Source organism: Drosophila sulfurigaster, chromosome 3, assembly GCF_023558435.1.
Source record: "Drosophila sulfurigaster albostrigata strain 15112-1811.04 chromosome 3, ASM2355843v2, whole genome shotgun sequence".
NCBI lineage: Eukaryota > Metazoa > Arthropoda > Insecta > Diptera > Drosophilidae > Drosophila > Drosophila sulfurigaster.
The window spans coordinates 27,048,638-27,076,047 of record NC_084883.1 but is presented as its reverse complement, the minus strand read 5'-3'; the positions used below and the strand labels follow the sequence as shown (position 1 = coordinate 27,076,047).

Below are 27,410 nucleotides of genomic sequence, written 5' to 3'. Positions count from 1 at the left end.
ATTTTGGATTAAGTAAAAGTTACAGCATTCGTTAAGGCCTTGCTTCAGTTACTATTCCAGGGTATCCATCTAAATAAACAAATGATGACCCAATTTAAAAAAAAATATGCGCACAAGTGAATGGCATCGCGGCTGTTTTGCTGCCTCTCCGACATATGCAAATTAATTGGTAACACTTTGCGGCAACAACAACAATACAAATATTACTATAACACTACATACACTTACAACAATAATAATCATAGTTAAGTAAGACGCAACAATACAAAACTCCAACTCCAACTCAAATACAGAGTTTGAAACTGAAATCGTTATGCAAGCGCGAATGCACATATGAATACTTCATAGTATGTATATGTTAATCATAATCATGCTTGAATACCACTCATGAATGCTCGCTGTATGCACATGTATTTCACAAATGGGGCTCTGTGTGAATCGAACGTGCATGGCCAATTTAAATGTGGCTAAAATACTTGCCCAAACAAAACAATTACCAATGCGATTATGCCAACATTTTGTTTGCTCAAAAAACTAGCAAGAAACCTAAACTAAATCATACGAAATACCGAATGCTGGAGCGTGCCCCGAAACATAAACAACTCGCATGCCGATTATTTGATGACTAACCTCATGAACTGAACTGTACTAAAAGTGAACTGAATGAATGTGTTTAAAGTATAAATACGTGCTCAGTAAGATATTTTTTTTACGTTTTGGCCAGTTTTATTCTAAAGTTCTACAGGTTTCAGCAAATGACGATAGAGAAAAAAAATGCTGAAACAAATGAGAGTACTTTAGACGCAGTTGCACGACTACGAAATACCCTACCTTTATTACTCACATATCAAATTTATAATCTCTTTATTCTCATCATATGTAATCGTCACTTTTTTGTATGTTCTTCATCATCATTTAAAGAAGTTACTCTTCTGTGTATATTCAATTAGCGCAGGGTATGGAAAAAATGAGGGAAACTATAAAAAGTAGTTATGAATTAAATACCTAGCATTTAAGCAGTAATTATAGAACAATTTAAAATTATAATTAATAAACAAGTCGAGCAAAACTTGTCTATTTTTGATGTGCCGCAGGGGGAATTAAAAACTGGTAAATTTAATGTAGAGCATCTTTATAAAGTTTTTAAGTGAATTGTGCTTTTACTGAAATTTGAATAATGGTTCTAAAATTCAAGTTTTAAAAGCGAACTTTTGCGAAATGATAAATTTAGAATAGTTGCGATTAACTTTAATAAGAATTTAATTGATTTATGCTTATTTAAACTAAAGTGTATTTCAATATAATTGCACACTTCCTTAACAATTGTATATTATATATAGTATGGTAATATAAAAGGTAGCTGTTGATAATTCTTTATTTATGGCTTGAAATTAGATCTTAATGCCAAATGATAAGTTGATCAGAGTAATTTAGCTTTAGATAATAAACTATACACTTTAACTAGAGTTTAATCGATATATTTCTAGATAGAACAAAAGTATATTTTATTATATAAGAATAATTCCTTATCTTTAAAGGCAGAGAACTGCTGATGATTTGATATTGATAGGGATTCATTTTGAATTTTGGTTTTAGCACTCAAGGTTTAATAGCAAATTTGTTCGAGAGTGAAATAGCTTGTTATGCCAAATGATAAGCTCAGTAAAGTGGTTTAGCTTTAGATGATAAAACTATATTTAATTGATTTATGTGTATGACTACAACTTTCATATACATACACTCTCAGAAATTTTACCCCATTAACCATAAAAATAAAAAATCAAATTCTTTTATGATAGGGATTAAGCTTAAGGCTGTTCAAGCGTAGTTAGGCTTTACTTAAATGGCAGGATTCACTGTGAATTAGGGTTAAGCATGCCACTAGCATTTTACGATCATGTGAGTGTTTCTGGACATAGACTTAGTCAAAGTCACATTCACAGTCACATTCGTTGCCACAGTCGAAGTTGCAGTCACAGTTGCCGGTGGCAAAGTGGCACAGTCAGGCGCCAGCTGCAAGTGCTGGCCAAAAAAGCAACAAAAAGCCATTCAAAAAAAACCGGCCATAATTCCCACGAGCCGCAAAACCAAATATTTTGTTGGCCAAAAAATTAAAAAAAAAACAACACTTTTAAAGAGAGAGAAATATAAAAAAACATCAGCAAATTGTAGGCAAATAAATGCTTGGGCTGAAGGCTAGAAATGGAAGCTGGAGGCTGACTGGTTACTTGGTTGGTTGGTTGGTGTCTTGTCTTGAATGCAGGTCAAATCTTTGCCTGTCCGGCCACCACAGGAGTAAAGTATTTTCTCAGACCTACTTTTCGATGCGATGCCTTTCCCCCAAACTCGGAAACTCGGAACTTACCTTTGGGCATGCCACATGGCGCCTTTGTGCGCGCATTATCCAAGAAATCCAAGTCATAAGCTCGTGCAGGTGGATACGTGAGGGCCACGTGTGCCTCGACTCCCAGTTGCTGCAGCTGCAACAGACACAGGCCGAGGGAGAGACACACAATCGAGGGCAGCAAGAGCGCGGTGCAGGCCACGCCTTTGGGTCTTTTATCGATGGACAGTTTCATGTTTTTGATGTTGTTGTCGTCTTTATTATTGTTGTTGTTGTTGTGTAATTTCTGTTGCTTAGTTATTGCAAATGTATTGCGTATTGTTGTCGCGTCTCTCCGTCGACGGAATGATATAACCGCCAGACAACAACAACAGCAATCAGCCAAAGCTTAGAGCACACCTTTCGTTACACGAATATTCCGACAAATTACGAATATTGACACATTATATTTATTATATTCACTTGTTAACAATTTCTGGGGCACTGCAAAGAAAAGAAACATGAAGAGAAATTTGGTATTAATCGAATGTTTGTTTGTAAAATAATTTTATATATTTTTAATAGCTTTGTGTTTCCGGTTGCCACTTTAAGCATAGCCTTGACACGATTTGTAATAAAATATTGTGTTGGTATTTGAATTTTCTCTACTACTAAATAAATAGTATTTAAATTATACAAATTTTGTACTTTGAGTGCAGCAGCTGCTGAAGATTTAATTGATTTTAAATCAAGCGAAAAGAACATATTAAAAGCTGTTCTCGTAACATTTTAAAATGTAGTCAAATTAATTTTATATTTATTAATAGATTATTTAAATATTGTTATATATTTTTAACAGCTTTGTGTATCCAGAATTTTCAGCTATGATTTTAATATAGCCTTGACACGATTTCTTGTTTGGAATTCGAGTTTTTTTACTACTAACAAAATAGTTTTTAAATTGTGGAATTTGTTTTCTTCAAGTGCAGCAGCTGTTTAAGTCTTTACATGATTTTGAATTAAGCGATAAGAAATTGTAAAACATTGTGCTCGACATTGAATATTTAAAATTGCAGTTACAAAAAATTCCATTACTTTAAATTTCCATTGTTAAACTGATTGCCAATGACTAAGTGTGTCAGTCAGTCAGCAAAGTGTTTATTTCTTGTGTTATGCACATAGTTTAGTTATTAGTATTTAAATGAGTTTTGTTTTAGTGCCTGTCAAAGGTTCAATTGCATAATTCGTTGAGCTCTAAAAAGATTATTTATTGCCTTTTTTTTCGTAAAAGCAAAAACAATGCCTGCTCATTTTCCCAGCCGCAAAAACCATTAAAATAGATTTTCATAACAGCTACAAGAGACAAGGCGGAAAATCCCGCAAAATGTGTTGAAAGATATATACGTATATATATTTTTATATTTGTATTTTTCGGGCAGCCGGTGACAGACTTTTCCATGGCGTGTAATGAAGCCATAAAGCCAGCTCAAAGCATCAAAAGCCGTCAACAGATTTGGCTATGGACACAGCTCAAAGCAAAAAAAAAGCAGCCAAAAGCTGCGTGTGAAACGCAGTTCAATGTACAGAGCAGAGAGTACTTGACTATGCGATATCAACTACAGACAACTACAACGCCTTCCTTCAGCTGGTTGAGTTTGAAGTGAAATCGAAGGTTTTTTCTATTTGTGCCGCATTCGTTCAACAAACTAATCAAAGCCAATGACAGCTGCCAAAGCAAATGACGTGCTTAACACGGGCCACAAATCAGCTTGAGAAACAACAGCAACAACATCGAAGAATTATGCAGCCATTGGACTCTAAAAGAAGCAAATGTACCCTGTAAATGCCAAAGACTTTCAAGGGAACTTTGAAGGTAAGAATGGGAATAAACTTTTAGTGGTAGATGAAGAGAACAAAATTTAGAATGAAGTCTTGACTTCAGCTTAAAATTCTAATCTTAAGATTAATTATAAGATGGTATTTAGTTATTATTGCTAAGGTTAAGTGTTAATTTAGTATGCAAACATTGTTCAGAATATGAGCGGAATGTATTTATGGTATAGTTTAATGTTTGGTTGAATGTCCTATTCAAATTAATAATTATAATACGATTCTCGTTGATTTTTACTAAGACTAAATGTTCATATAGTGTATTTTTGCTTTAAGTTTTAATATGTTTCCTTTTCAGTATAATAGAAGAATGTTTTAAATATATGCTCGTATAATTAACAGCAGGAAGTCTATGTATAGAGTTGAAGGTCTTGTTAGCTTGCACTCTTTATTAAATATATTTATGCATAATAATAAACATTAATAATTATATGAAGCTTTATAATAACTTTTAACCTGAGTAGATGTTCCTTAAAACGTTTAAAATTTATTCTACCAGCATGCTGTATCTTGCTCAGTTCTTAAGATATTATTTTTGGCCAAAAAAAGTGGTGAAATTTTCTATAGTTGCAATTATTGTTTTAAATGTGCTCATATTTGCATGTAACAAAATTATCATTACTAAGAAATTGCATTTATGGATGAATTATTTGGGAATGCTCAACTTCCCACAGTTACATATAAAATATTTGTGCCTTTGAAGCATTAATAAATGGTTGAAAACAGTGAAACATAAATCGTAATTGTGTTCTTATTTATAAAAAGGATATAAACAAATATTAATTATTGTCAAGATCTAGTCTTCAACCATTTATTCCACCAGTTTATTTTCCAGGGTATTTGCAGGTGAATTCTGCCTTGATTTGTTCGCAAAATTCATAAATAAACTGTACCTAAACTGTGGCAGCTACCTGCAAGCGTAGCTGAAAGCTGTCTGGTGGGCGTGGAAAATCTCAACAAATCTGGCTAACAAATGGCGACCGAAATGGGCGGCTCAAATGTGTGGCACAAGTTGGCCGTTTTTTGTTGTTGGCTTTGTTTTTGTTTTGTGTGCCGCGCCACGAATTGTTTTGATATGGCTACAAAATTGTGGCTCTGTTTTTGACAGGCAAATTGCATGTGGCTAAGATAAATGAACGGCAATTGGTGTTAGTTGGTCGAAATGATTGGCAAAAGATGGCAGAAGAAATGTCGACAATTTAAAATAGAATTGCGAATTGGAACGCAGATAAATAAGAGAGGTGCTGGAATCAGTAGTCAGAAGACACGTTCCACTTCTGGTTTCTTTTGAGCCCGAGTGTAATTAAAGTTTGCGCCTGGACACCCAAGGCAATAATCTACCAAGTCATTGTACAATGCCAGACCGAGCAACGACTCTACTATATATGTATATATAAATATTATATATATACAACAAAAAATCTACAATCTTTTATAAGCCGTAACGGTAGCAACAACTTCCGAACAGCTGTTGACTGTTGGCCATTTGCTTCGGTTTCGTCTGGGTTGTTCATCATGTTTTTTATAGTCGCTTTATTTTTTTTTTTTTTTTGTGTTGAGAGAGACTTGCCTCGTTTGGTTACTCTAGAAATTGTCTGGCATTGAGAGCGCACACCAGCGACAACTATGACAGACGTTGACCACAAAATGCTTGACATTGAACCACATACATATCAAAAGCTAGTTAACAACAACAACAACGACGACGACGGAAAGCGCCAAGTGCATATGTAAAAAAAAGGGTAATTAAGTTTATGCGAAGTGTAAACATAAAGTATAATAAAGAAACTGCTGTCGCAGCACTCGAAAATTAATTGAAAAAATATTTAGAGCATAGATCACAACTGGGTTAGAACCAATTGCCAATTTCTCAATTGTCGATTGTAGATTGCTGATTGGGAGCGGTTTCCCGCTACGAAATTGTATGCGACCCGCATCGAATTCAAAAGGTTTTTTTTTGTTTTCGTCTATTTTTTTTGGTAATGCAATATGCCCACATTTTCCACCTTTTCGCATTTCCACATGTTTCCAAGAGCTTAGGCAATTTGGCACACAGCTGGAAAGCGACGTAAACGTAACGAAAGAAACAGCTAATAATACAAGCAACTACAACAATTACGTCTTAAAGATACAAGATACATTTCTCTCACACGCAATGAATGCGCAAAATTTCTGGCATTGCATAAGCTTAAAGGTGAAGCTGCGCTTATGTGCTCAAGAGGCCCTTAATTAATTAGAAACTCGGCTTTATTAATTAAGCTGAAGTGCTATTAAGTCAAACATTTAAAGCTGTTGAAAGCCGCGTCGAAATTTGTGCGTTGAAGTTCTTTGAGATACACACGCACACAGACACACACTTGACTTTGCCTGCTGCTGTGGGCTATCGATTATGGCCAAGACGTAAACATTTTGGCCACGTTACTCATGTTCGATTCACAGCACAGCACAGCACAGCAGAGCCGAGCACAAGCTGCGGGAAAAATGCAGTCCAACTGGTTACGAAATATTCGAAAAGCTCATTCATGTTCAGCTTGAGATACAATTTTCAAAATAAGAAAAGAGAAAAAACACAACACAACACAAAACATACACAGGCAGCTAAATAAAGGTACACAAATTTGTACCGCCAGTGAAGAGTGTGTGTGTGTGCCCAGAAACCGGTTGCTGGCCCAAAACAAAATAGTCAGCTATTAATGGTTTTACGATAGATAGATACTCACACTATGCGATCTGCCACCACAGCAACAAGTGCTCCCAACTATCTCTGTATCTCTCTTTAGCTTGTTGTTGTATCTGTATCTCTGTGTTTGTATCTGTATCTGTAACTGTAACAAATGCGGCAGCTTCCATTGGTAAAGAAACAAGCAAACAATTTGGAAGCGCGCTCCAATTTTTAACGAGAAATTACCAAAATTAGAAAAAAAAAGTTTGCCAAAACTACAGCCAAAGTAATAGAGCTTAAATTGATTTTAAATTGTAGTTTAAAAATTGTGTAATAAACGTTGGGCGCGTTACAGGAAGTTTGGCTGATTGAAACACAAATTGTTAGCTCAAAATGCGGGTCAAACATTAAATTTTTAATTTATTTTGCCCGCTTTGAAGCAATCAAATTAATTATTTCATTTTCTTATTTTAAATTAAATATACATCTACCATTTAATTATGTTGAAAGCGTTTTTAAATATTTTATTGCTAACCAATATTCAAGTCTACTTTTAAGAGTGGATAATAATTTTGATTTTTGAAGAATAGACTCTTTAAAAATATGTTATTGTCTTTTACATATTTATTAAGTACATTTTATTATAGTAGTAATAATAAAGAAAACAAATTTTCCTGTAATAATTTGTTTATAAAACATTTTTATCGCAGCAATAAGATTTTCTTTATAGGGGATTACTTTATGGGTGCGCTCAAAGCTACTCAGAAAATGTCACATAAATTTATTGTTATTATTATCTAATAAAAAAATTAATAGCACACACAAAATATAAAATATATAAATTATATTCACAGCGCACACAAACTTTCTAATCAGGCTTTATTGATAAACTGCACGTTGAATTTTGAGTTTGATAAGTTCGATTCACGCACCATGAAACACACAAAACTCACACACACGGGCAAACATGGCGTATGCGTTATGGCCAACGGCTATTAACGGTGTCAGAGCTGCTTGAGTGTTTGCTGCTGTGCGAGCCAAAAAGCTGCGAAAGTCATCGTTATTATGATGAGTATGATGAGTGTTATGAGTGTGTGATTCGGTTTCAATTTGCGAACAAATTTCTCAACATGCGAGTAACTGGGAATTTGATTTGGAATGGGGAATGTCACGCATTGAAAGAGAGTTGCTTTGCGACGAGTTAGCGATTGACAAATCCACATTTTATGCCAATTTGGCCTACTATAATTGCTATCAGGCTATTTGCCATCTGAGCTGTCCAACTGTTTGGTTTAGTTTTATTCGTGACATAAATAGCGCCACTTGGCCAACTCGAAATTGTGGTTGTAACTGTGGCTCCAGCTCTAGCTTAAGCTCTAGCTTTGGCTTTGGCTCTCTGTGTGTTTGCCTCGTTGATTAACAAGTTGACCAAGTTGCGTCCTCAAGTGACGTTGATGCGTGGTTGTGCTCGTGCAAATGTGCAACATTTGGCATTTGGGGGCCCAGTTAGCTGCTCCGTCTGTCTGTCTTGCCTTTGCTTGTTAATCAATTTAATTAGTAAAATAAACACATTCAGCAACATTCAGCAACAAAGCAGTTGCTTATTTATTTATTTACAGTGAAAGTTGCCACTTTTCTATTAATTTGTTTTCTATTTCGATTTGCCTTGGAATGCGCCACTCAAAAAGTTATAATTTGTAATAAATTAACAAATTTGAGCTGATGTGCTACAAATACTTTTGCGCATTTAGATTTCAAAATTAACATAAAATTTAATTTTGTAATCTAGTCGAACTGGTGCAGCAAGTTCGTGTCTTAAGTCATTCGTTTTTAAATACCTTATCAAAGGCCATTTTAATTATGTTACAAAATGTCCAACGCCTTGAATACTGTCGAGCGTTATGGGCAGCTCTCGACAGCTATGTTGACAGCAATATGGTACAGCGAAGCTTCGATATAGTGTACAATAATCACTGCTAAGCGAATTTATGCGAATTTTCGGTTCTGGTTTGTTTTATTTATTTAATTTGAATGGCATTATGGAAAGTCACAGCAATCAACTTTCACAAGAATCAAGCCTAACGAGCTACACAAGTTTTTGTGTTAAGGTTTTTTAATAGCCAAAAGCCAAAGCAATAACTAAAGCTAAAACAAATGCTATAGCTAAAGTTAAAGCTATAGTTATGGCTAGTCAAAGTCGAGGTCAGGGTTCAGGCGACAGCGTTAAGCGTTTATTTGTTAGTTGAGTACTTGTCGAGTTTATTGTCTGGTAAACTTGATCCCTAAACATTTGTTGCTGTTGTTGTCTTTATTGCAGTTGCTATAGACACAGCATAAACATTGCCTATAAGATCATATTTCATCAAGATGGCAAACACAACACAACAATTGTGCTCATGAAATGATGGCCGTTTTGCCTCAGTGGTTTGTTGGTATTAGATGGCAGCCAGAGGAGACAACTGGAGTCTTGACTTAGGCCCCGCACTTGAGACTTGTCGCATCAACCTGTTTGTTATTGTTGTGTTATTGGGTGTTTAATTTGCTGAACTTGTTTGCTGAGTTTCATGGAGAGGAGCAGCGTTTAGTACAAATTGATTTGTGGCTCGTAAATTGTATTTATAAACATTAAATCATTGTTTAAAGCAGTTTCATTTTTCACATTGACACCGCTCACCTGTTGCCAACCACCTGTACACACCTGTTAAATTGATGGCCTGGCTAAAAAACCCGTTTCGGGCCTTTTATGCTCATCATTCTGCAACTTTTGCCGCTTCTATTAATTTTTTACATATTAAAAAATGAAAAAAAAATTCATTAACGGCATAAATGATGCGCCTTTTGTTTGGCGCATCCAAATGATTTGCATTAACTTTCGCAGATACAAAAAATTAAACAAAAAAAAACACACAAATAAGTATAAAAACAATAACAAATTTCGCTGAATAATTTTAATTTTAAATGGCGTTTTTCTGTGTCATTTTCAGCGAAATTTTGCGTGACTTTTATAAACTTTATTTGTGTTTCTTCTTTACTTTTCTATTTTGGTGTTTTGTTGACCCATACCTAAATGGGCCGTGCTTTGATTTACAATTTGACTTAGACATATGTACTCAGTAATAGATTAACACGCGCCCAGCCGATTGACTGCCAGACCATTGCGTCATATCGCTGATGATATGTGCGGCTTACGGCATTTATTGTCAATTGCCAGACAAACCCTGATAATTGGGATGCAGCTGCTGTGCTGACATTGAAATAAATTGCCGAATGCGGCCAAAGCAATTGGCATAGCTATAAATGGCAAGCCACATGGCTATTAGATACCCTATATTGGGATTTTAAGTGCGAGCGAGGCAGTTAGCTTTGCTTTCGATATACGCTACAACAACTTGGGGAGTTGCTCATCTTTTAATGTGTGTGAAATCTGACAATTACTTTTCATTTTAACATATTCCCTATAATTGATACAGTTTTAGCAAGGGAGATAAGTACATTATATTATAGGCATATATAATAATACTTTAAATATATAAATTCACGAAAACCGAACTATTTATTTCCTTACGTTATTATAAATATGTATAATAATAATTTGGATAAATAAATTGTCTAAAAACGCAACTATTCATTTCAATAAATACACTGCTAAGTTGTGCAATGAGTTGGTAAATAGGCGACATAATGTTAGCAAGATAATAATGCGCATGATAATACTTTAAATAAATAAGTTTAAGAAATACAACACTTGTCTGTGGATTGTCTCTAAAAAGTAAACTATTTATTTCTATGAACACGCAGCAAGTATGTGCAATATAAAATGAACTATTAGCATAACAAAGTATAGTTGTTTTAACTTGTATAAGCGAAATTATAATTTAAGAAAAAAACACACATCTCGCCTTTTGAAATGTTTCTAAAAATTCACCTTGAAAGCCTATGCATTTCTATAAACAACTCTGTGAACTTGTGCAATATTTAGTTCACTATAAACATTACAAAGTCTAGCTTGAATGGGCGACAAATTCGAAAGGGTAATAGCCAAAGGTCACAGCTGTGTGAGCAGCGGGTGGAAGTGCTCTCAAAAATGACCCCAAACTGTTCAGACGACTGTCCGACAAAGATTTTTTTAGTTTCCAGCGGATATTACTGTGTGCTCGATAAGGTCAGGTTAGTGTCTTGGCTGTGCGGGCACACTGTGACGCTAACCTTAAGGGGGAATTAAGACGAAACGAAAGACTTAGGCAACGAACTTGACGCATTAACATGGCCAAATAAAAATTTTGATTACACTCGTGTGCAATTGTTTCGCAAGCGACAACGAATGACAAAACTCAACATTGGAATTGGAATGCGATATGTTAATCGAAGTTGTAGTCGTTGCGGCCACTTCCCTTGTCAGTCAGGCATAGACAAGTGCATGTACTTGTATTTGTATATCTATAGATTGTAAATCGGAGAATCGGAGATGATGCGCAGTTAGTCAGATCGATGGATAAATCGAATATTACATGTTGTGTTTTGCCGTCGTTTATACACTCAATCTTGAAGAGTCAAGATGCGCTCCAAGGTTTTTATTCAACAACAACAGTCAACGAATACTACGTTAAATCTCTAATTGAGTATCAGCCACTCTCTGTATGTGTGTATGTGTGTGTGTGCGTCTGTGTGTGTATATTTCTAACCAGTTTGCTTTTAGCCGTTTCGGTTTCGGCCCCCGCGCACCATTAGACAAATCTTTCCGACTGGTTTCGCGGAGTCGTGTTGTTGTTTGATTCTTCTTGATTTTTTATTGTCGTTTCGCTTATTGAAATTCCTTGTGGCATATTGTATAAGTATGTTAATAAAAATCTCTATAAATATAAGCAACGATTCATAATTCCGTTTGCTGCGTGTCTGTTCTGTGACTGTTCAATAGAATATAATAGAATACTTCTTGCACTCAGAGAGTTCGTTGTGTGGGTTCGATATTGAATCGGATCAGGGGCAGTTGAGTTGTGTTCGAACCATGTTCAGTTGTTGTTAGATGCATGCAGATGGCATCCGGTTTTGTTAGCTGTTTTGTGCTTTGCAGCTGGCTAAAACGCCAGCGAATTGGCAATGCAGCCGAACCGCATTCCAGGCATGACTAACAGACTTTAGCTGCTCCGAAGAGTTATTACCCTCAAGGTCATTTGTGTTAGCCGCATTTTCAGCTAGTGGCAAGTGACTTGCGGATTATGTGATATAGATTTGTTTTCAATTTGATTCGCTATTGTTGTTTGTTTTTAACAATTTGTTAGCCCACTTTGTGCTATAGCCCGAAATCAATTTGATGTTGACTGACAAACAGCTCCGTCATTTCGGATTCTTAAAAGCCACCTTTCAAAACGCCAAGTGTAGATACAATCAAACCTTTTAACAGCTTCGGCTAAGCGGCTCAACATCTGAGAGAAGTATTTTTATAAGGTAAGGAAACCTACAATTAATTAACAGCAGATTCTTTGGCCCCAGACAAAAGTTCTTACAGCACGCAACAGTCAAAATACAACATACAAAATAATCTTCATTTGTTTAATGAAAGTCTTTAAGTGCGCACCTCTGAGTCAGTCTGTCGAAAACCTTTCCTAAGTGATTAATGATTTACAAGCAAATACACCAGGAATTTGTCGAATTGTTTTTTGTTTTGTTTGCTGTCGTTGTCGTTGGCCATTCTTTTGTTTTGTCTTGCGGTTGCCACCAATTCGAGCTCGAAAAGAATTGCTCTTTGATTTTAGAAATGATCTCATCTCAGCATTATCATCGTCATCATCATTGAGACAGCATCCCATACTTGTCCGGGACCGGGGATGATGACGATGATGATGATGAGTATGAGTATATTTTCGTGCCAATTGTGAATGCTAAATGATTATTGCAGGTTTCGCTTCTGATTCCCCAATACCTGAAGCATCAACTTGGCCAAATGCCAAAACACCTGAGCTCCTGACAGTTCTTTTTTGCGCTTATTTATAGCTCTATGTGTGAGTGTGTGCTTCTCCTGACAACACAAAGAACAATAACTGACAAAACCAAAAACAAACAGAAAAAAAAGTAACAAAAAGAAACGTGAATTCCGTTGATGCTCACCTTCGATGCGGCAACTGCAACTGCAAAAGATATGCGATGTAGGCGGCGATAACTTACGAAAAACGAACAAAAATATATACGACGCGAAGCGCAATGTTCCAAAGGGTGCACTGAGGCTTCTCGACTTGGAAAGACTTAGCTGCGACTGTGACTGCGATGAGACGACAGCTAATCAAAAGTTACGACACGCACGCGCTTGCAAGTTACGGTTAGGTAGTTGAAGTTGATGAGAGTAGATGGGTGAGAGACACACAGAGAGAGAGAGACAGAGATAGAGAGGGGAACACAACGCGCGCGAGGTGTAGCACACGATCAAAGTCACAACAAAAACAATGCAATCGCGGCACTTTTGAGCGTTAGTTTCAAATATACGAAAAATCTAAAGCAACGGAACGTTGCGCACTCCTCAAAAGAAGATTGCACCCACACACTGTCGATGTGTTAATCAACAAAAATCGAATGCGCATTCAATGTACATTTCGATTGGCTGCATTTGTTTATTAATCAAATACTTTTTCGCCTGATTTATTGCAAATGCAACGCGGCACAAGTCAAAAGTATTCGTACGTGCCTTGCACACAGACAGCGTCGGCAATAAAAAGCTCACACACTACAACTGTTGGACAGCACACGTCTGTTTCGAAGCACGACTTTTTCTAAACTGGCAGCTCTTGTTTCAAGCTGAGCTTGAGCTGCAGCGGCAACCTCGGAGAGTGCGAGAACGAGAGAGCGAAAGCTATGTTAAAGCGTTGCCACATATTTTACTTTACCGCAGTCAATATATTTTCATTGATGTGGCAGCATTAACATTGAACTTATTTTAAATTCTAAAATAAACATTGACATCCATAGCACGAAAATTGTCCATTAACCAATGGGAGACAATCTTATAATCACCACTAGGTATAGGCAGAACTTTGGTGAGTTTATGATTGAGATAACTAATGGGAACCTTTTCCACAAAGAAAAGAAAAGAAATCAATTTGTTAATGAATGTTAATACTTAACAACTGCAGTTACTTACATAAGGACATGAGTGATTAAAATTAGAATATGAACTAAAAAGACTAAAAAAGAAAAGCGCCACCTTATTTGCTGATTTAGGATTCCGAATTAATTTGCAAAGATCAACGGAGTAATTATAAAGAAATGGCTTATATCCATTTAAACGTTTCATGAAAATCACGTGAGCCTGAAATATTAAAAATATTTTACTTCTCAAGTATTTAACAGTTTAGTGATATGTGTTAAATCGTACCCAAAATTTGTTTATAGGTTTCAACAGTTGTATCTTCAGGCTAGCATATTTGTATGTGCGATTAATAGATTTCAAAAAACACGTTTCAATTTTGCTAAATTCATCAGAAAGATTGCATTCTATATTTGTGAATTCAAAATCGCTGTTTACCTAGGAGCAATAATTAGATATCACTTAATAAATTTTTAACTTATTTTTATACTTACTTGAGTGGAGATATAACATAAAATTATGATACTTAATACGATACCGAAAGCTCCATTAAGATTTGCCATTGTGTCGCGTTCAACTTGGTAACTCGATATGAATTTATTATTAAGATATTTTGTTATTTGGATTTTTTTTTAATGGGGATAATTATTGAAGCAGAACATGATATAGAAGACTGGCGTCCATTTCGAATAAATTGGTTGATGTGTATATTGACAATTTGATGAAGAAGCTTATCAGTAATGTTAGATTATATTGAGAGTTAGGTCAGGTCTTAATTAGATTTATTTGTGTATATTTACTTTGACAAAACAAAATAAAGTGATGATATTATATATCTATATTTATTTGAGTATACAATCGACATTTCTTTGATTATTTCACGGTGCTGCATCCAAGTTTATTTGTTTTTAATTGAGATTTAATTGACTACATTATTAAAATACAAATGCTATTTATTACATTTAAATTATCAGAGCCAAGCTATTACTCAATACGAATTCTGACAGAAACTTGTGTCAGAACAGTAGAAAATTTTTTCATAATTTGGCAATAGACTAGAATATCTTAAAATAAATCATGATCTTAGTTCTTTTAATATCCTTTATAATCATGTAAGTTGTAATGCGATAGTCTCCTTCTGGAAGTGGTAGAAGTTCCGTTAGCTTGTAATTCAGAAAACTGATTGTCACCTTATCCACAATTATATCGCCCTATTTAGATAAGTTATTTTAAATTTGGACTAAAATTTAAATAGGTGTGATACTTACAGTGTAAGGGCAAGTATCGTTAACATTAGTGTATGGTTTAATAAGACTGTAGAAAAAGATTTCAACCTTATTTCCAGGATTGGGATTTCGCATGAAGCGACAAAAATCAAAGGAAAAGTCGTAAAGAAATGGTTTATAACCATTCAAACGTTTCTCGACTGCTACTGTTATCTGAAATAATAAAAAATATATATTTAATTACAGATTCGTAGCTGGCATATCTTTTGTGTTTTATAAATACAACTATATTGTTGAGAAGTATCTCAGATGTTGAGTATTTCATTGATGCGTACTTGTAGGTACGATTTACAGACTTTAAATAACAATACTCGAATTTGCCAAACTCTTTATCCGTTGCAATGCATTCCATATTAGTAAATTCAAACTTCGAATATATCTGAAAACAAAAACATTAAAAATTAAATTATTTTTATTTATTTTAATATTAATATTTACATTTGTTATGTATCCTAGTATAAGGATTAACACAGTTAATATTTTGATGTGGAGTGAACTGCTGCCACCCATTATGTTACCGTGATCCGTGCTTGATTCAAATTGATGCGCTCAAAACTATTGAGAACTCTGTATTGCGAATATTTATTGAAGCATAACTTAGTATAGATTCAGATTGTCAACTATTAAAGTTGAATTAGATAGTAAAAGTCGATATTTACCGTTAGGGCTGTGAGTTAATAGTTGAGTCAGTCAGTGAATAGTCAAGCAATTAATTTCATATACAGAGATATGGATTAATTTATTTATTTTCTTAAATTTTGAAACAAGTATTTGATTGTTATGTGCATTGGTTTGAGATACTTATATGTACATTACAGATTTATTTCATCAGGTGGGAAAAATTCAAATATTGATAGGGTTTGTTTTTTATTTTACAATAGACTAGAATAACTTAAAATAAATCATGATCTTAGTTCTTTTAATATCCTTTATAATCATGTCACTCGTAATGCGATAGTCTCCCTCAGGAAATGGTAGAAGTTCCGTTAATTTGTAGCTCAGAAAACTGATTGGCACCTTATCCACAATTATATCGCCCTATTCAGATTAAATATTATAAATTGTGACTTCTATTAAGATGCTTTCAATACTCACAGTGTACGGGCAAGAATGGTTAATATTAGTATATGGTTTAATAAGACCGTAGAAGAAATTTGCTACTTTATTTCCTGGATTGGGATTTTTCATGTAACGACAGAAATCCACGGAAATGTCGTATAAAAATGGTTTATAACCATTCAAGCGTTTCTCGAATGCTAGTGTTATCTGAAATTATAACAAAATATATGCACTAACAGATCTCTTGATGGCATAAATTTCACTATTTGTACATACAACTATATTGTTCAAAATTACCTCAGGTGTTGAGTATTTCACTGATGCATACTTATAGGTCCGATTCACAGACTTTAGATAACAATAATCGAATTTTCCGAATTTTTTATCTGTTGCAATGCATTCTAAGTTAGTAAATTCAAATTTCGAATATATCTGAAAGAACGAAAAAAATTAGGCCACCCTTTGTATATTTAATAAAATGTGAATATTTACATTAGTTATGAATCCCAATATGAGGATTAGCACAATTATTATTTTGGTATGGAGTTGACGGCTACCATCCATTATGTCACCGTGTTGAGTACTTGATTCAAATGGTTGCGCTAAAAACAATTTCGACTCTGTATTACAGATATTTATTGAAGCTTAACATAAAATACATAGATGAAGATAATCATTCAATTAGACAAAATTGGAAAATGTGAATATTGATAATTCTATATAAAGGCATGTGTTTGTATGTATAAATGGATGTGTGTATTCATTCATGCAGTAAACAAGAATGTTATAAAGATAGAAATTAAAATTTTTTGGCTATTTAAAAAGTATTACAAATTCGTATGAAATTTGAGATTCTATTACATTACAGATTTATTTTATCAGGTGAGGAAAATTTATTGAATCAGTTGGTCAAAGAAAATATTGCAATAGACTAGAATAACTTAAAATAAATCATGATCTTTGTTCTTTTAATTGCATTAACAATCATTTTAGCAGTAATGCGATAGTCTCCCTCAGGGAAGGGTAGAAGTTCCGTTAATTTGTAGTTCAGAAAACTGATTGGCACCTTATCCACAATTATCTCGCCCTATTTAGATTATAAATTTAAAATTATGATTTCTATTTATAATGTTTGTAATACTTACAGTGAACGGGCAAGAATGGTTAATATTAGTATATGGTTTAATAAGACTGTAGAAGAAATTTGCTACCTTATTTCCTGGATTGGGATTTCTTATGTAGCGGCAGAAAGCCACGGAAATGTTGTACAGAAATGGTTTATACCCATTCAAGCGTTTCTCGACTGTTAATGCGATCTGAAATAATAACAAAACACTAGCAGATCTTTTGGTGACATACAAATTTACAATTTTTGCATACAACTAAGTTGTTGTGAAGTATCTTAGATGTTGAGTATTTCATTGAGGCGTACTTGTAGGTACGATTCATAGACTTAAGATAACAATAATCAAATTTTCCGTATTCCTTATCTGTTGCAATGCATTCCATGTTAGTGAATTCAAATTCCGTATATATCTAAAAACAAAAACAATTTAGTCACCCTTTTAATTTAAAAATTTTTAAATATTTACATTAGTTATGAATCCCAAAATAAGGATTAGCACAATTATTATTTTAGTAACGAGTTGACGGCTACCATCCATTATGTCACCATGTACCGTACTTGATTGAAAATGTTGCACTAAAAAAAATTTCGAACTCTATGGATATTTATTGAAGCACAACATAAAATAATACATAGATGAAGATTATCGTCCAATTAGACAAAATTGTATATATTGATAATTCTATGTAATGGTTTGTGAATAAGTGTATGAAGTTTGTGTGTACATCACAGTTCGATTAAATGATAAAGAATCGTTAACTATTACTACACAACAATTTCAGCCTCCTAATATTTATCGCATGGTCTGTGAGTTGATAGTTCTTTCAGACAATAAAGCAGACAGACAAGGAATTATTTTAATAGTTGGACAATATTGCGGGTGTCACATTGATATATTGATAAATAATCTTGTAATAATCAGATAACAAGCTAAAAAGTTAATCATTAAAATATCCTAAAATAGGTATTGACGTGAGCTCTTTTAATGCCACTGACCACCGCGATGCCTCGAACGCGATAGTCTCCCTCAGGAAGCGGTAAGATTTTTGTTAATTTGTAGTCGAGAAAGCTGATCGGTAGTTTATCCACAAGTAGATCCTCCTATTAAAATTAAATTCTTAATTATTAATTTTAGGTGATTCTCCAATACTTACGCTGAAGGGACATGTGTGGTTAACATTAGTATAAGGTTGAACAAGGCTTAAAAAGAAAGTTTCTACCTTATTTCCTGAATTGGGGTTTTTCATGTAGCGACAATAATCAAAAGAAATGTTGTAAAGAAATGGTTTATAGCCATTCAAGCGTTTCATGAGTTCAATTTTAAACTGAAATGGTGTAAAGACAAAGTAGTTAGCAAGTTGCTTGCAGACAGTAAAAATAAATAAGATTGATATATACAACGATGTTATTGATGGGAACTTGAAGGGGCAAATATTTCGCTGATGCGTATTTATAAGTACGATTAACGGACTTTAGATAACAATAGTCAAATATGCCGAACGCTTTATCTATTGCATCACATTCCAAGTTAGTAAACTCAAATCGAGCGTAAATCTAAAAAATTGTATTAAAATAAGTATTTTAATTAATTTATTTACATATGTATTTACTTGAGTTGTAAGTCCAAATGTAAGACCTATTCCAAATATTATTTGGGTGTATAATTTAATGCAGGAACCCATTCTGTTGATGTTCATTTGTGTTGTAGATTGATTCCGTAAAAATATATCAAATGCATTATTGTTTTGGCAGAGTCGATATTGTCTAAATGTTTTATAATGATGATTACATATGCATTTAAATCGGTTTACCCAAATCAGATTTCATCGTGATTTTTAATCAGGAATTCCCTCTTCTAAGATTGGTTGACTGATGATTGCTTCACGCAAAATACATTTGCTAATCTACATAATTAAGTTATAAAAGATGCAAATTGAATTAAGATGTACATATGTTTGATCTAATTAATTTTTAAAGTTTAAGTTTAAGCATATTTATTTACAAAATTTATATTTTGCAGAATTCATTGTATAATAAAACGATTAGTGAAATTATTTTGGATTTCTCCCTCATTCACTCGGCCCAAACAATGGTCTCTATCCATTCTGTGTAGAGATGTACTTTGGTATAGACACTAGGCAGACCTTGTTTACCACAAATCCGACCATAAGATGTAACCCCTAGGAGTATTTTCAGGCAATTATAATTCGGATGCTGGACAAAGATGGGTCCACCTGAGTCTCCGTTGCAGGTGTCCCCATTGCCGTTGATTGAACCTGCACAGAACTGTGTACGCCTATCTATCTCGAGATCTAGTCGCGATATACACAGATCATCGTCGAAGCGATCAAGGGTGACCTTGCGTAGGTGTGATGACTTGCTGCCGGTGTTTTTGGTGAATCCCCAACCGGCAGCAGTAAGCTGTAGATTATCATTTCCACTACTCGGTGGCAAACAAGCGGGCGCAACGTATTCATTGAGGGTTGCATTCTTATCGAGTTCTATAATCGCAATGTCGTGCTTATAGGCGCCATCTTCATCATCATCATAGGAAGGATGCACCACATAGTTAACAATGCCAAAGTCCTGCGGCTGCGCATCATCTGTAGTGCTATTGTAGTCCAAATCCCCAAGACGCACCACAAACTTGGGTGAATCAAAATTGGGATCCAAACGCTGCTCCTTCTTTTCATTTGTCACCAGACAGTGAGCTGCTGTCACCACGAATCTGGGATGTATCAACGTTCCTCCACAATCCCAGTCGACTTCGGCTTTGTTGCGCTCCTTGCTGCCAACTAATGCCATAAACGGAAACTCACGGGGCTCGGCCTTAGTACCGCCAATAATAAAAGGTACATTGCGGCAAGTGGGTCTCATTTCGTTGAAGCGCTTGCACTCTACGAATAATGAGGATTAATAGTTGCAATGCAATCGCTTTTAACTCACGTTTCTCATACGGCCGCGTCTCATCCACCATGAAACGTTGCTGCACATTCAGCGGCAAGGGGCAACAGACGATGTCTTCGAACTCATTGCAGTACTTGACATTAGCACCAATTAGATGTTGGTTATAGAAGATGTCTGGACACTCTGTGTCCGTCAATTCCTTGCACTCACCGGTACCTCTGTCGCACAGTTCACTCTTTATGCTCCTTGGCATAAGATAAATCAATAGAATAGCTGAGTAAAGCGCGTGCATCTCGAGTAGTATCGTCAGCACAACTGAGAGACACGAGGTGAACTGGCGTACATAGCTCAAACCGGATTGGGAACATCGAGTAGTTCCGGACTAAGCTAATTAAGAATTACATATACGTTTACGTTTGTTTGTGAATTCTAGACTGCATTTATACACTAATAAATACTAATACAAATACATAGAACTAAACTAAAGGTAGGTGTAAAAGTGATAGTTTGTCTAGTTGTGACGCATGCCCATATTTTGCATATGTTGTTGTTGCTGCTGCTGCTGTTGTTGTTGCTGTTGCATGTGCTGCAGGTACATTTGTTGCTGAGCATTGCCCCCGCTGCCCAGCGGCACGCTTGTCGTTGTTGCATTCCCCGACACAGCACCAGTTGCTTGCTGCTGCTGTTGTTGTACCTGTTGCTGCTGCTGTTGTTGTTGTTGTTGCTGCACTTGTTGCAGTGGCGAGCGTGTCATTTGATTTGCATTCGTTGTCGCATTGGCATTGGCATTCGCATTGCCATCAGTACTATAATTATTAAAGAAATATGTAACAATACTACTCCGAATATTTTATAAAGTTGTTTTATTTACGGCTCACCCCTTTTCAGTGTGTATATCCTCCAGATTCAGATGGGTTATAAAGCGTAGACGCATTTGGAGCAGCGGTCGGAGTCTCTTGATAATCGCCTCTGATTCATTCTTAATAATATTGCCCACATGTATGTACTTTATGTGATAGCTGCACAGGAATAAAATGTAACCAATATTAGCAATTTCGTAAAATGTTCTATACAGTAGACTTACAGAAAGTCGCAGATTTGATCCATATACTCAAGTGGTTTGGGTCCATGCTGTTTGTCCACAGTCTCGAGCATTTCGTATAGGAATATGGCAATGCCTGCCACAGCGTTCGGTTTCTCTTGTTCAATGCGTTGCAGGAAAGGTCCAAAGACGTGGCAAAGGTAGAGTAATTGTTGTTCGGTGCGAACACACGGCTTCAGCTTTTCCTTAATATACAGTGTCATCGTGGCCAGCTTGAAAGCGCCCATGTGATGGAAGACAGAATGTGCCACTGCCAGCACAACGGCATAGCTTTTCTCCAGCATTGCCTCCCGCACAGTCTTAAAATTGAATAATTCAAAGGCATTGAAGCGGTACGTCCAGTTGAGCATATTGGGTGTATTGAGCATGTCTTGCAGTCGATCATAGATGGCACTCCAGTAGGGTTCTGGTAAAGCGGCCAGCACAATTCCCACTGCATTGATGTAACTATGGATCTCCTTTTGAGGTATCACCGCATAACCATTGACTATCACATCGATGATGTTGCCTGCGACCACTGAAGGGGCTAAAGGCAAGCCAAGCAGCTCAACGCAGGTAACATAGAGCGCATGAGTTGGGGCATTGGGGAACTCATTGAAACGCCAGTCCGTTGTGTAGAAGACGTTCTTTCCGCTTATGGCTAAAGAGAGAATGAATTAGAGAACAACTATAGCAACGTATTGCAGAGTTTACTCACTGTCCGCCAAACGTCTAATGAGATTCATGTAGTAGCTTAATTCGGGGGTCCACAAGGTATCCTGGCTTTGCAAATATACTTTATAGGGCTCACTTACGCTCCAGTTAGCAGGACGGATTTCACTGAAGGCGCTAGTTATGATGCTGACTAGCTTCTTCTTTAGCGGTAAGCGATCGCGAAGAATACGCTCATAATAATGCAAAGTATTGTACAAATAAGTTATAGGACGATCTGAGAAATAAAATGAATTTAATAAAATAAATTACGAAGCGATGTATAAACCACTTACCATGAAATTTGTAAAGTATATTTAAATGATCCAGAATGATGCCAAGAATTTGATGCACATTCGGTATTGTCAGTTCAATAAAACGATGCACAACCACATCGAGGACAGGTAGAAAACGTAGACAAACATTACTAAAATAAACGGGCAGTGGAATTTGGGACGCAGATTCATCGGGAGCGAATTTCTCTGGGTAATTCTGATGGAATGATAGATGCTTCTCATGCCTAAAAAAATATACAACAATTAGATATAAATAATATATATTTCTAAAGCGTTGCTAACCAATTGTTTTGCTTCCAGTGATCGGGATTGTTGTCCTTACAGAACTCTAGCACACGATTCCGAAGCTCAGAGGCTTTCAACAGCAGTAATTGGATAATGATTAAGCAAACTTGCGCTTCGTTACCCTCATGACTGCGCAAGGCAAGACAGAGCACCAAGCGATCAATTGTTACCACATTGAACTTCCAGATCATGTTATTAATGGTATCCACGCATTTGTGGACAAAGTCTCGTCCATCTGAGTAGCTGGCCACTTCGGCGACCAAATAATCGCAGAATTTGCGCAAATGCGTGGACAAGGCACGTGCACTGATCCCCTCCAGAATTCTATAATAAAATATAACTTTAAAGTCAACTTGGATAAGATTTATCCACAAATATCTTACTTGTATGCCACTGGACTAATGCTCTCTGTTTCCCAAATGATCTTGAAGAGCAGACACAGAAATAGCGGATTTGTATTGGGTCTGATAAAGTGAGCAATGATATCGTTTTCATTGGACATCGATGTCCAATTGCGATACTCTTCCTCCACGGATTTCTTCAGCTGCTGCTTATTCTCTGCCAGATGATTATTTTGTGTGAAATACTCGCTGAGTGCTGGCGGAAAGCAGTTTAATGATTGAACTGGCCACGAATGCGGCGTATGTTGCATGATGTTGCCCAAGAAATCCTTGCACCAGCCAGCCAATTCATCGCCTCCGCCATGCACATGCATTGAACGTGCTAATGTTAGGATAAGTAAACGATTCAGCTCCTCGCTCTCATTGGAGGCCACAGTGCCTGGCGATTTATCATTCATGTAACGCGAAAATTGCGATTGAAATTCTGCGGAACCAATACTGGTAATCAGGCGCAATGCTGTCGATTCGAAGCTGCAAGATTGGAATTATTATTTGTGTCGATCGACTCTATAGCAAAAATTACCAAAGATTTAGCTGCATTTTGTTGGTTTGTGGCACAGAGGAGAGGGAATAGAGCAGCGACAAGAGCTGAACGCGATAATGAGTAGGCACATGATGTAGTCTATAGGAGAACATTTCCATCAAAGTATGCAGCATGGCCCAAGCATGATTCTTAAACACAGTTGGCAGCAATTGAGCTACAAATCAAGAGCGCATAAAATAAATGTACAATGAAAATCTTTACTAAACTCACTCAGAAAACCTTTGATGCCTAGCGACTCGATCTCTGTGTAGACCAATAATCGTGCGTAAGTTTCAATTAAAGCAGGTGCTGGCACCATTGTCTTGCTTTGTGCCTGCTTTAACATTTGTGTGACAAAACTGTGGATTAGTGACATCTTGCTGTGCACAGTCAGACTGTCGAGCACTGCCACAGAATAGGTAACAGCTGGAATTGGAGTACCATTAGCTGTCTTGGCATTGCCATTCATGGCATCCAATAATATGTTCATGTGACGTGCGAAATACTCTTGATTCGTGGAGTAGGCATTACAGATGAGAATGATGCGAAAATCGTTGCCCAGTGTTGCGTTCATCATGTTATTTGGGGCCACCAGATGTTGAAGAAAGCTGCAAGCAATGTAAGATTACACAGAGACTCTTTCAGAAACAAATTGTATAAACTTACTCGTGATGATTCTTCAGGGCAATGGGCAGTGGACGTGTTATGTTCATGTTCTCCACACGAGCCTTTTTCATTAAATGAATCCAGATGCAAATGGGCGCCATGTGACGCACCATGGAAGACTTATTGTAGTCGGGTAGCTTCAGTGGCTCTTGCTCAGGATACAGCAGATCAAATAGGCGAAATACTGGCAAAAAGTTGGTTATCTAAAAACAGAATTAGTTTTAGTTAGTTGTCTTGTAGTATGTTAGCTGACTTACTGGATTCTTTTGAATGCTGCCCGAGATGAACTGCAGAAGTATCCACATTAGTTGGTCGCGGCCCTTGCGAAGCTCCAGTTTAGACAGCTACAATAGAATATGAAATATTAGTGAAGTTGCGGTGATTTTTAAATTAAGCTGTCCTACCTTTTCGTGCAGTGCGAGCACAATGTGCATAAAGCTGACAAACTGAAACAGCACAAAATAGATCAATTGTGAAGACAAATGCAACCACACCCATTCATTGGGCGTGATTTGCTCGTCGGAAGCATTGAAGCCACTGCCCGCAGTGGCATCATTTGATTCAGTCATTTCCATAGCGTGTATTATCAGATTGACTAGCTGCTCCTCAAGTGCATTGTAGCGTTGCTTCTGATGCTTCTGTAAATTTAGCATAACGGAAACCATTTCACGAGAATATGGCTGTTCCAACACGTAGCGTAACAGCGGAGTCTGATCCTCTAGCAACTCTGGCTCATATGGTAGACTGCCTTTGAAGTTGAACTTTAATGTGCTGTGATCTAGACGCCACGAGTTCATCAAATGATCAGCATAGCCAAAGTGCTCCACAATGGGCAGCATATTTGCATGTCCAATAATCGACACCATTTGTGCTGTGGTGCGAAATTCCTCCACAAAGTCTGTCATCACCTTGTTGAGTTTCCAGTGATAGGGAAATGGTCGCATTATCTCGTTAGCTATGAAGTAAGCAGGCAACAGGCAATTATTGCGATCGAATATAAAGCGTAAGATCTCTTCGACTGCCATCAGCTGTGGCAGGTATGTGACATTGACGTTGAGTGGAAACCATTGTGCCTTGTCGCGACAAGCCTTCATAATCTCACGAACACCCTTGTAGTCTACCTGGGCAATAACCTTTTTAATGAGTCGAAAACTCTCAATCCAAAATGTTCTACGCTCATAGTCGAGTTTCTCACAGAAAAGCACTTTGTCGCAAAGCATTCTGGAAGAAGGAAATATTAGAATTTATACTTAATCTACGCCCACGTTTACTTACCTGGCTGTGATGAGGTGTGCATCCACCAGTTTCGGCAGAGCCCCCATCAGCACCTGCATATGATAGCTGGGGGCTTCTGCGGCGCGTAGTAAATACGCACGCAGCACTTGTTCGCGATTCTCAACATTGGCAAATGTAGTAACTATAGCAAAAGAATATTTAATGCCAAATCAAACGCATTTTAGTTGTGTACTTACCCAAATTATTAGTAAAATTGCTTGCTTTGTCGTCCTCCGGCTTGAACACAATGACGCTAACAAACGCCTCGTCGATAGAGTCCACTTTCTGTTTGAATTAGCTGGTTGTGATAAAGAATTTTATTTGCTACTGCACTGATGCTTACCAAAAAATCATTAACAGAATCAATAATTTGCGTATCCATTTTGTTTATTTATTTATTTTGCATTTTCAGAGCATAAACAAATTTTCACTACAAGCTGCCGGCTGGCTGGTTGACGAACAACTAAAATATCGTTTGAAATGTAATCGATAACCTGGCGTTTGGTATTTTCGATAGCGACACATCGACACTATTGTGACTTAATACACAGCTGACATTACAAAAGTGTGACCATTCATAGAGTATGTAAACATTGAAAGCTTATTGTAATCTGGTCACGCTGCTAGTTCGCCCATCAGGCGGTTTATTTTGTTGATAAGAAAAAAGTTGTGGAGTAGCATAATAATAATGAAAAAAGTGCTGGTAACGGGCGGAACAGGCCTTGTGGGCAAAGCCCTTGAGGCTATTATCAAAGAGGAACATCCCAGCGACGAGGAATGGTTCTTTGCCGGCTCCAAAGATGCGGATCTAACGTAAGTTGCATGATCTTTTTATGACACTGCAAACTATATGCGGAATGTAAACAATTTAGGAATCTGGCTGCCACGCAGACACTGTTCGATAAAGTGCAACCAACGCATGTGATACACTTGGCAGCAATGGTCGGTGGACTGTTTCACAATATGAACAACAATCTGGATTTCTTGGTAAGTCATCAATTTGCTGCTATCAAGTTCCAAGTAAATACAATGAAATTGCAGCGCAACAATTTGCTGATCAACGACAATGTGTTGCAAACCGCACACACCAAAGGCTGCACCAAGGTTGTCTCCTGCCTGTCCACCTGCATATTCCCCGACAAGACGAGCTATCCCATCGACGAAACGATGGTGCACAATGGTCCACCCCATCCATCCAACTACGGTTATTCGTATGCTAAGCGTCTGATAGACATACAGAATCATGCCTATCATGATAAACATGGACATTTGTATACGTCGGTGATACCTTGCAACATATTTGGGCCACATGACAACTACAAGCCCGAGGTTAGCCATGTTATACCGGGCATGATTCATCGCATGCACAAGCTGCGCACCGAGCAGCCGGAAATCAGGGAGAGCGATAAGATCTTTACAGTGTATGGCAGTGGGAAACCGTTGCGTCAGTTTATATACTCACTGGACTTGGCCAAGCTGATGATTTGGGTGCTGCGCAGCTACAACAGTGTGGAGCCCATTGTGCTCAGCGTTGACGAGTCGTCGGAGGTTACCATCTACGAGGTGGCTGAGGCTATAGCCAAGGCGTTTAACTTTAAGGTAGGCCAAAACGTACATGTGTGAGAGCTGTAACTATGTTAATTTTAATCGCATTGCAGGGTAAACTCGTCTGTGATACGAGCAAGGCTGATGGACAGTACAAGAAGACGGCATCGAATGCCAAATTGCGAAGCTTATTACCCGATTTTCAGTTTACCGACTTTAAACAGGCCATTGATGCATCTGTTAGTTGGTATATAGACAACTATGAGCTGGCCAGAAACTGATGACCCATACACACACAA

General features: G+C 36.7%; 6 protein-coding genes across 11 annotated transcripts in view; 1 reads left to right on the top strand and 5 right to left on the bottom strand.

Moving 5' to 3' along the window:
- Positions 1–13,631, bottom strand: part of LOC133841368 (uncharacterized) — a 28,043-nt gene extending 14,412 nt beyond the window's left edge. For all 6 annotated transcript variants that reach the window (XM_062273785.1, XM_062273788.1, XM_062273786.1 and 3 more), the window contains exons 1-2: positions 12,981–13,631; positions 2,366–2,827 (exon numbers count right to left, since the gene is read on the bottom strand). In XM_062273785.1, the coding sequence (XP_062129769.1) occupies positions 2,366–2,579 (214 nt within the window). In that variant the 5' untranslated portion in view covers positions 2,580–2,827; positions 12,981–13,631. The remainder of the gene's footprint in view (positions 1–2,365; positions 2,828–12,980) is intronic.
- A 169-nt stretch (positions 13,632–13,800) lies between these two features.
- Positions 13,801–14,513, bottom strand: LOC133839981 (uncharacterized). The gene is made up of 4 exons (XM_062271634.1): positions 14,445–14,513; positions 14,239–14,388; positions 14,151–14,172; positions 13,801–13,982 (listed from the first exon to the last, which is right to left on the bottom strand). Exons 1-4 carry the CDS (start codon positions 14,511–14,513, stop codon positions 13,801–13,803), a joined length of 423 nt encoding a protein of 140 aa, XP_062127618.1.
- Positions 14,514–17,209: 2,696 nt separating this feature from the next.
- Positions 17,210–17,804, bottom strand: LOC133839980 (uncharacterized). The gene is made up of 3 exons (XM_062271633.1): positions 17,728–17,804; positions 17,441–17,639; positions 17,210–17,382 (listed from the first exon to the last, which is right to left on the bottom strand). The coding sequence occupies exons 1-3, from the start codon at positions 17,802–17,804 to the stop codon at positions 17,227–17,229; spliced, it is 432 nt and encodes a 143-aa protein (XP_062127617.1). The 3' UTR covers positions 17,210–17,226.
- Positions 17,805–19,403: 1,599 nt separating this feature from the next.
- Positions 19,404–20,656, bottom strand: LOC133840258 (serine protease snake). Its single transcript, XM_062272000.1, has 2 exons — positions 20,368–20,656; positions 19,404–20,318 (listed from the first exon to the last, which is right to left on the bottom strand). Exons 1-2 carry the CDS (start codon positions 20,618–20,620, stop codon positions 19,495–19,497), a joined length of 1,077 nt encoding a protein of 358 aa, XP_062127984.1. The 5' UTR covers positions 20,621–20,656; the 3' UTR covers positions 19,404–19,494.
- An 87-nt stretch (positions 20,657–20,743) lies between these two features.
- Positions 20,744–26,047, bottom strand: LOC133840256 (mediator of RNA polymerase II transcription subunit 23). The gene is made up of 15 exons (XM_062271998.1): positions 25,910–26,047; positions 25,764–25,851; positions 25,567–25,708; positions 24,696–25,512; positions 24,549–24,635; positions 24,292–24,494; positions 23,857–24,233; positions 23,626–23,800; positions 23,085–23,573; positions 22,699–23,025; positions 22,417–22,640; positions 22,128–22,358; positions 21,413–22,070; positions 21,207–21,347; positions 20,744–21,134 (listed from the first exon to the last, which is right to left on the bottom strand). Exons 1-15 carry the CDS (start codon positions 25,946–25,948, stop codon positions 20,840–20,842), a joined length of 4,293 nt encoding a protein of 1,430 aa, XP_062127982.1. The 5' UTR covers positions 25,949–26,047; the 3' UTR covers positions 20,744–20,839.
- A 115-nt stretch (positions 26,048–26,162) lies between these two features.
- On the top strand, positions 26,163–27,405 carry LOC133840259 (probable GDP-L-fucose synthase). Its single transcript, XM_062272001.1, has 4 exons — positions 26,163–26,379; positions 26,439–26,553; positions 26,608–27,165; positions 27,225–27,405. The coding sequence occupies exons 1-4, from the start codon at positions 26,255–26,257 to the stop codon at positions 27,390–27,392; spliced, it is 966 nt and encodes a 321-aa protein (XP_062127985.1). The 5' UTR covers positions 26,163–26,254; the 3' UTR covers positions 27,393–27,405.
- The last annotated feature ends 5 nt before the right edge of the window (positions 27,406–27,410 follow it).

Coding starts and splice junctions, on each gene's coding strand:
- LOC133839980 (XM_062271633.1), bottom strand. CDS start 17,804: ATGGAATGCATTGCAACAGATAAGGAATACGGAAAATTTGATTATTGT. Junction 17,640..17,727: donor TCTATGAATCGTACCTACAA/GTACGCCTCAAT, acceptor TGTCACCAAAAG/ATCTGCTAGTGTTTTGTTAT. Junction 17,383..17,440: donor ACCATTCTTGCCCGTTCACT/GTAAGTATTACA, acceptor TAATCTAAATAG/GGCGAGATAATTGTGGATAA.
- LOC133840258 (XM_062272000.1), bottom strand. CDS start 20,620: ATGCACGCGCTTTACTCAGCTATTCTATTGATTTATCTTATGCCAAGG. Junction 20,319..20,367: donor GACGCGGCCGTATGAGAAAC/GTGAGTTAAAAG, acceptor CATTATTCGTAG/AGTGCAAGCGCTTCAACGAA.
- LOC133840256 (XM_062271998.1), bottom strand. CDS start 25,948: ATGGATACGCAAATTATTGATTCTGTTAATGATTTTTTG. Junction 25,513..25,566: donor GCACACCTCATCACAGCCAG/GTAAGTAAACGT, acceptor TCCTTCTTCCAG/AATGCTTTGCGACAAAGTGC. Junction 23,574..23,625: donor AAAATGCAGCTAAATCTTTG/GTAATTTTTGCT, acceptor CCAATCTTGCAG/CTTCGAATCGACAGCATTGC.
- LOC133840259 (XM_062272001.1), top strand. CDS start 26,255: ATGAAAAAAGTGCTGGTAACGGGCGGAACAGGCCTTGTGGGCAAAGCC. Junction 26,380..26,438: donor TCCAAAGATGCGGATCTAAC/GTAAGTTGCATG, acceptor TAAACAATTTAG/GAATCTGGCTGCCACGCAGA. Junction 26,554..26,607: donor ACAACAATCTGGATTTCTTG/GTAAGTCATCAA, acceptor ATGAAATTGCAG/CGCAACAATTTGCTGATCAA.
- LOC133839981 (XM_062271634.1), bottom strand. CDS start 14,513: ATGGCAAATCTTAATGGAGCTTTCGGTATCGTATTAAGTATCATAATT. Junction 14,173..14,238: donor AACCTATAAACAAATTTTGG/GTACGATTTAAC, acceptor TTAATATTTCAG/GCTCACGTGATTTTCATGAA. Junction 13,983..14,150: donor TCACGTGATTTTCATGAAAC/GTTTAAATGGAT, acceptor GCAGTTGTTAAG/TATTAACATTCATTAACAAA.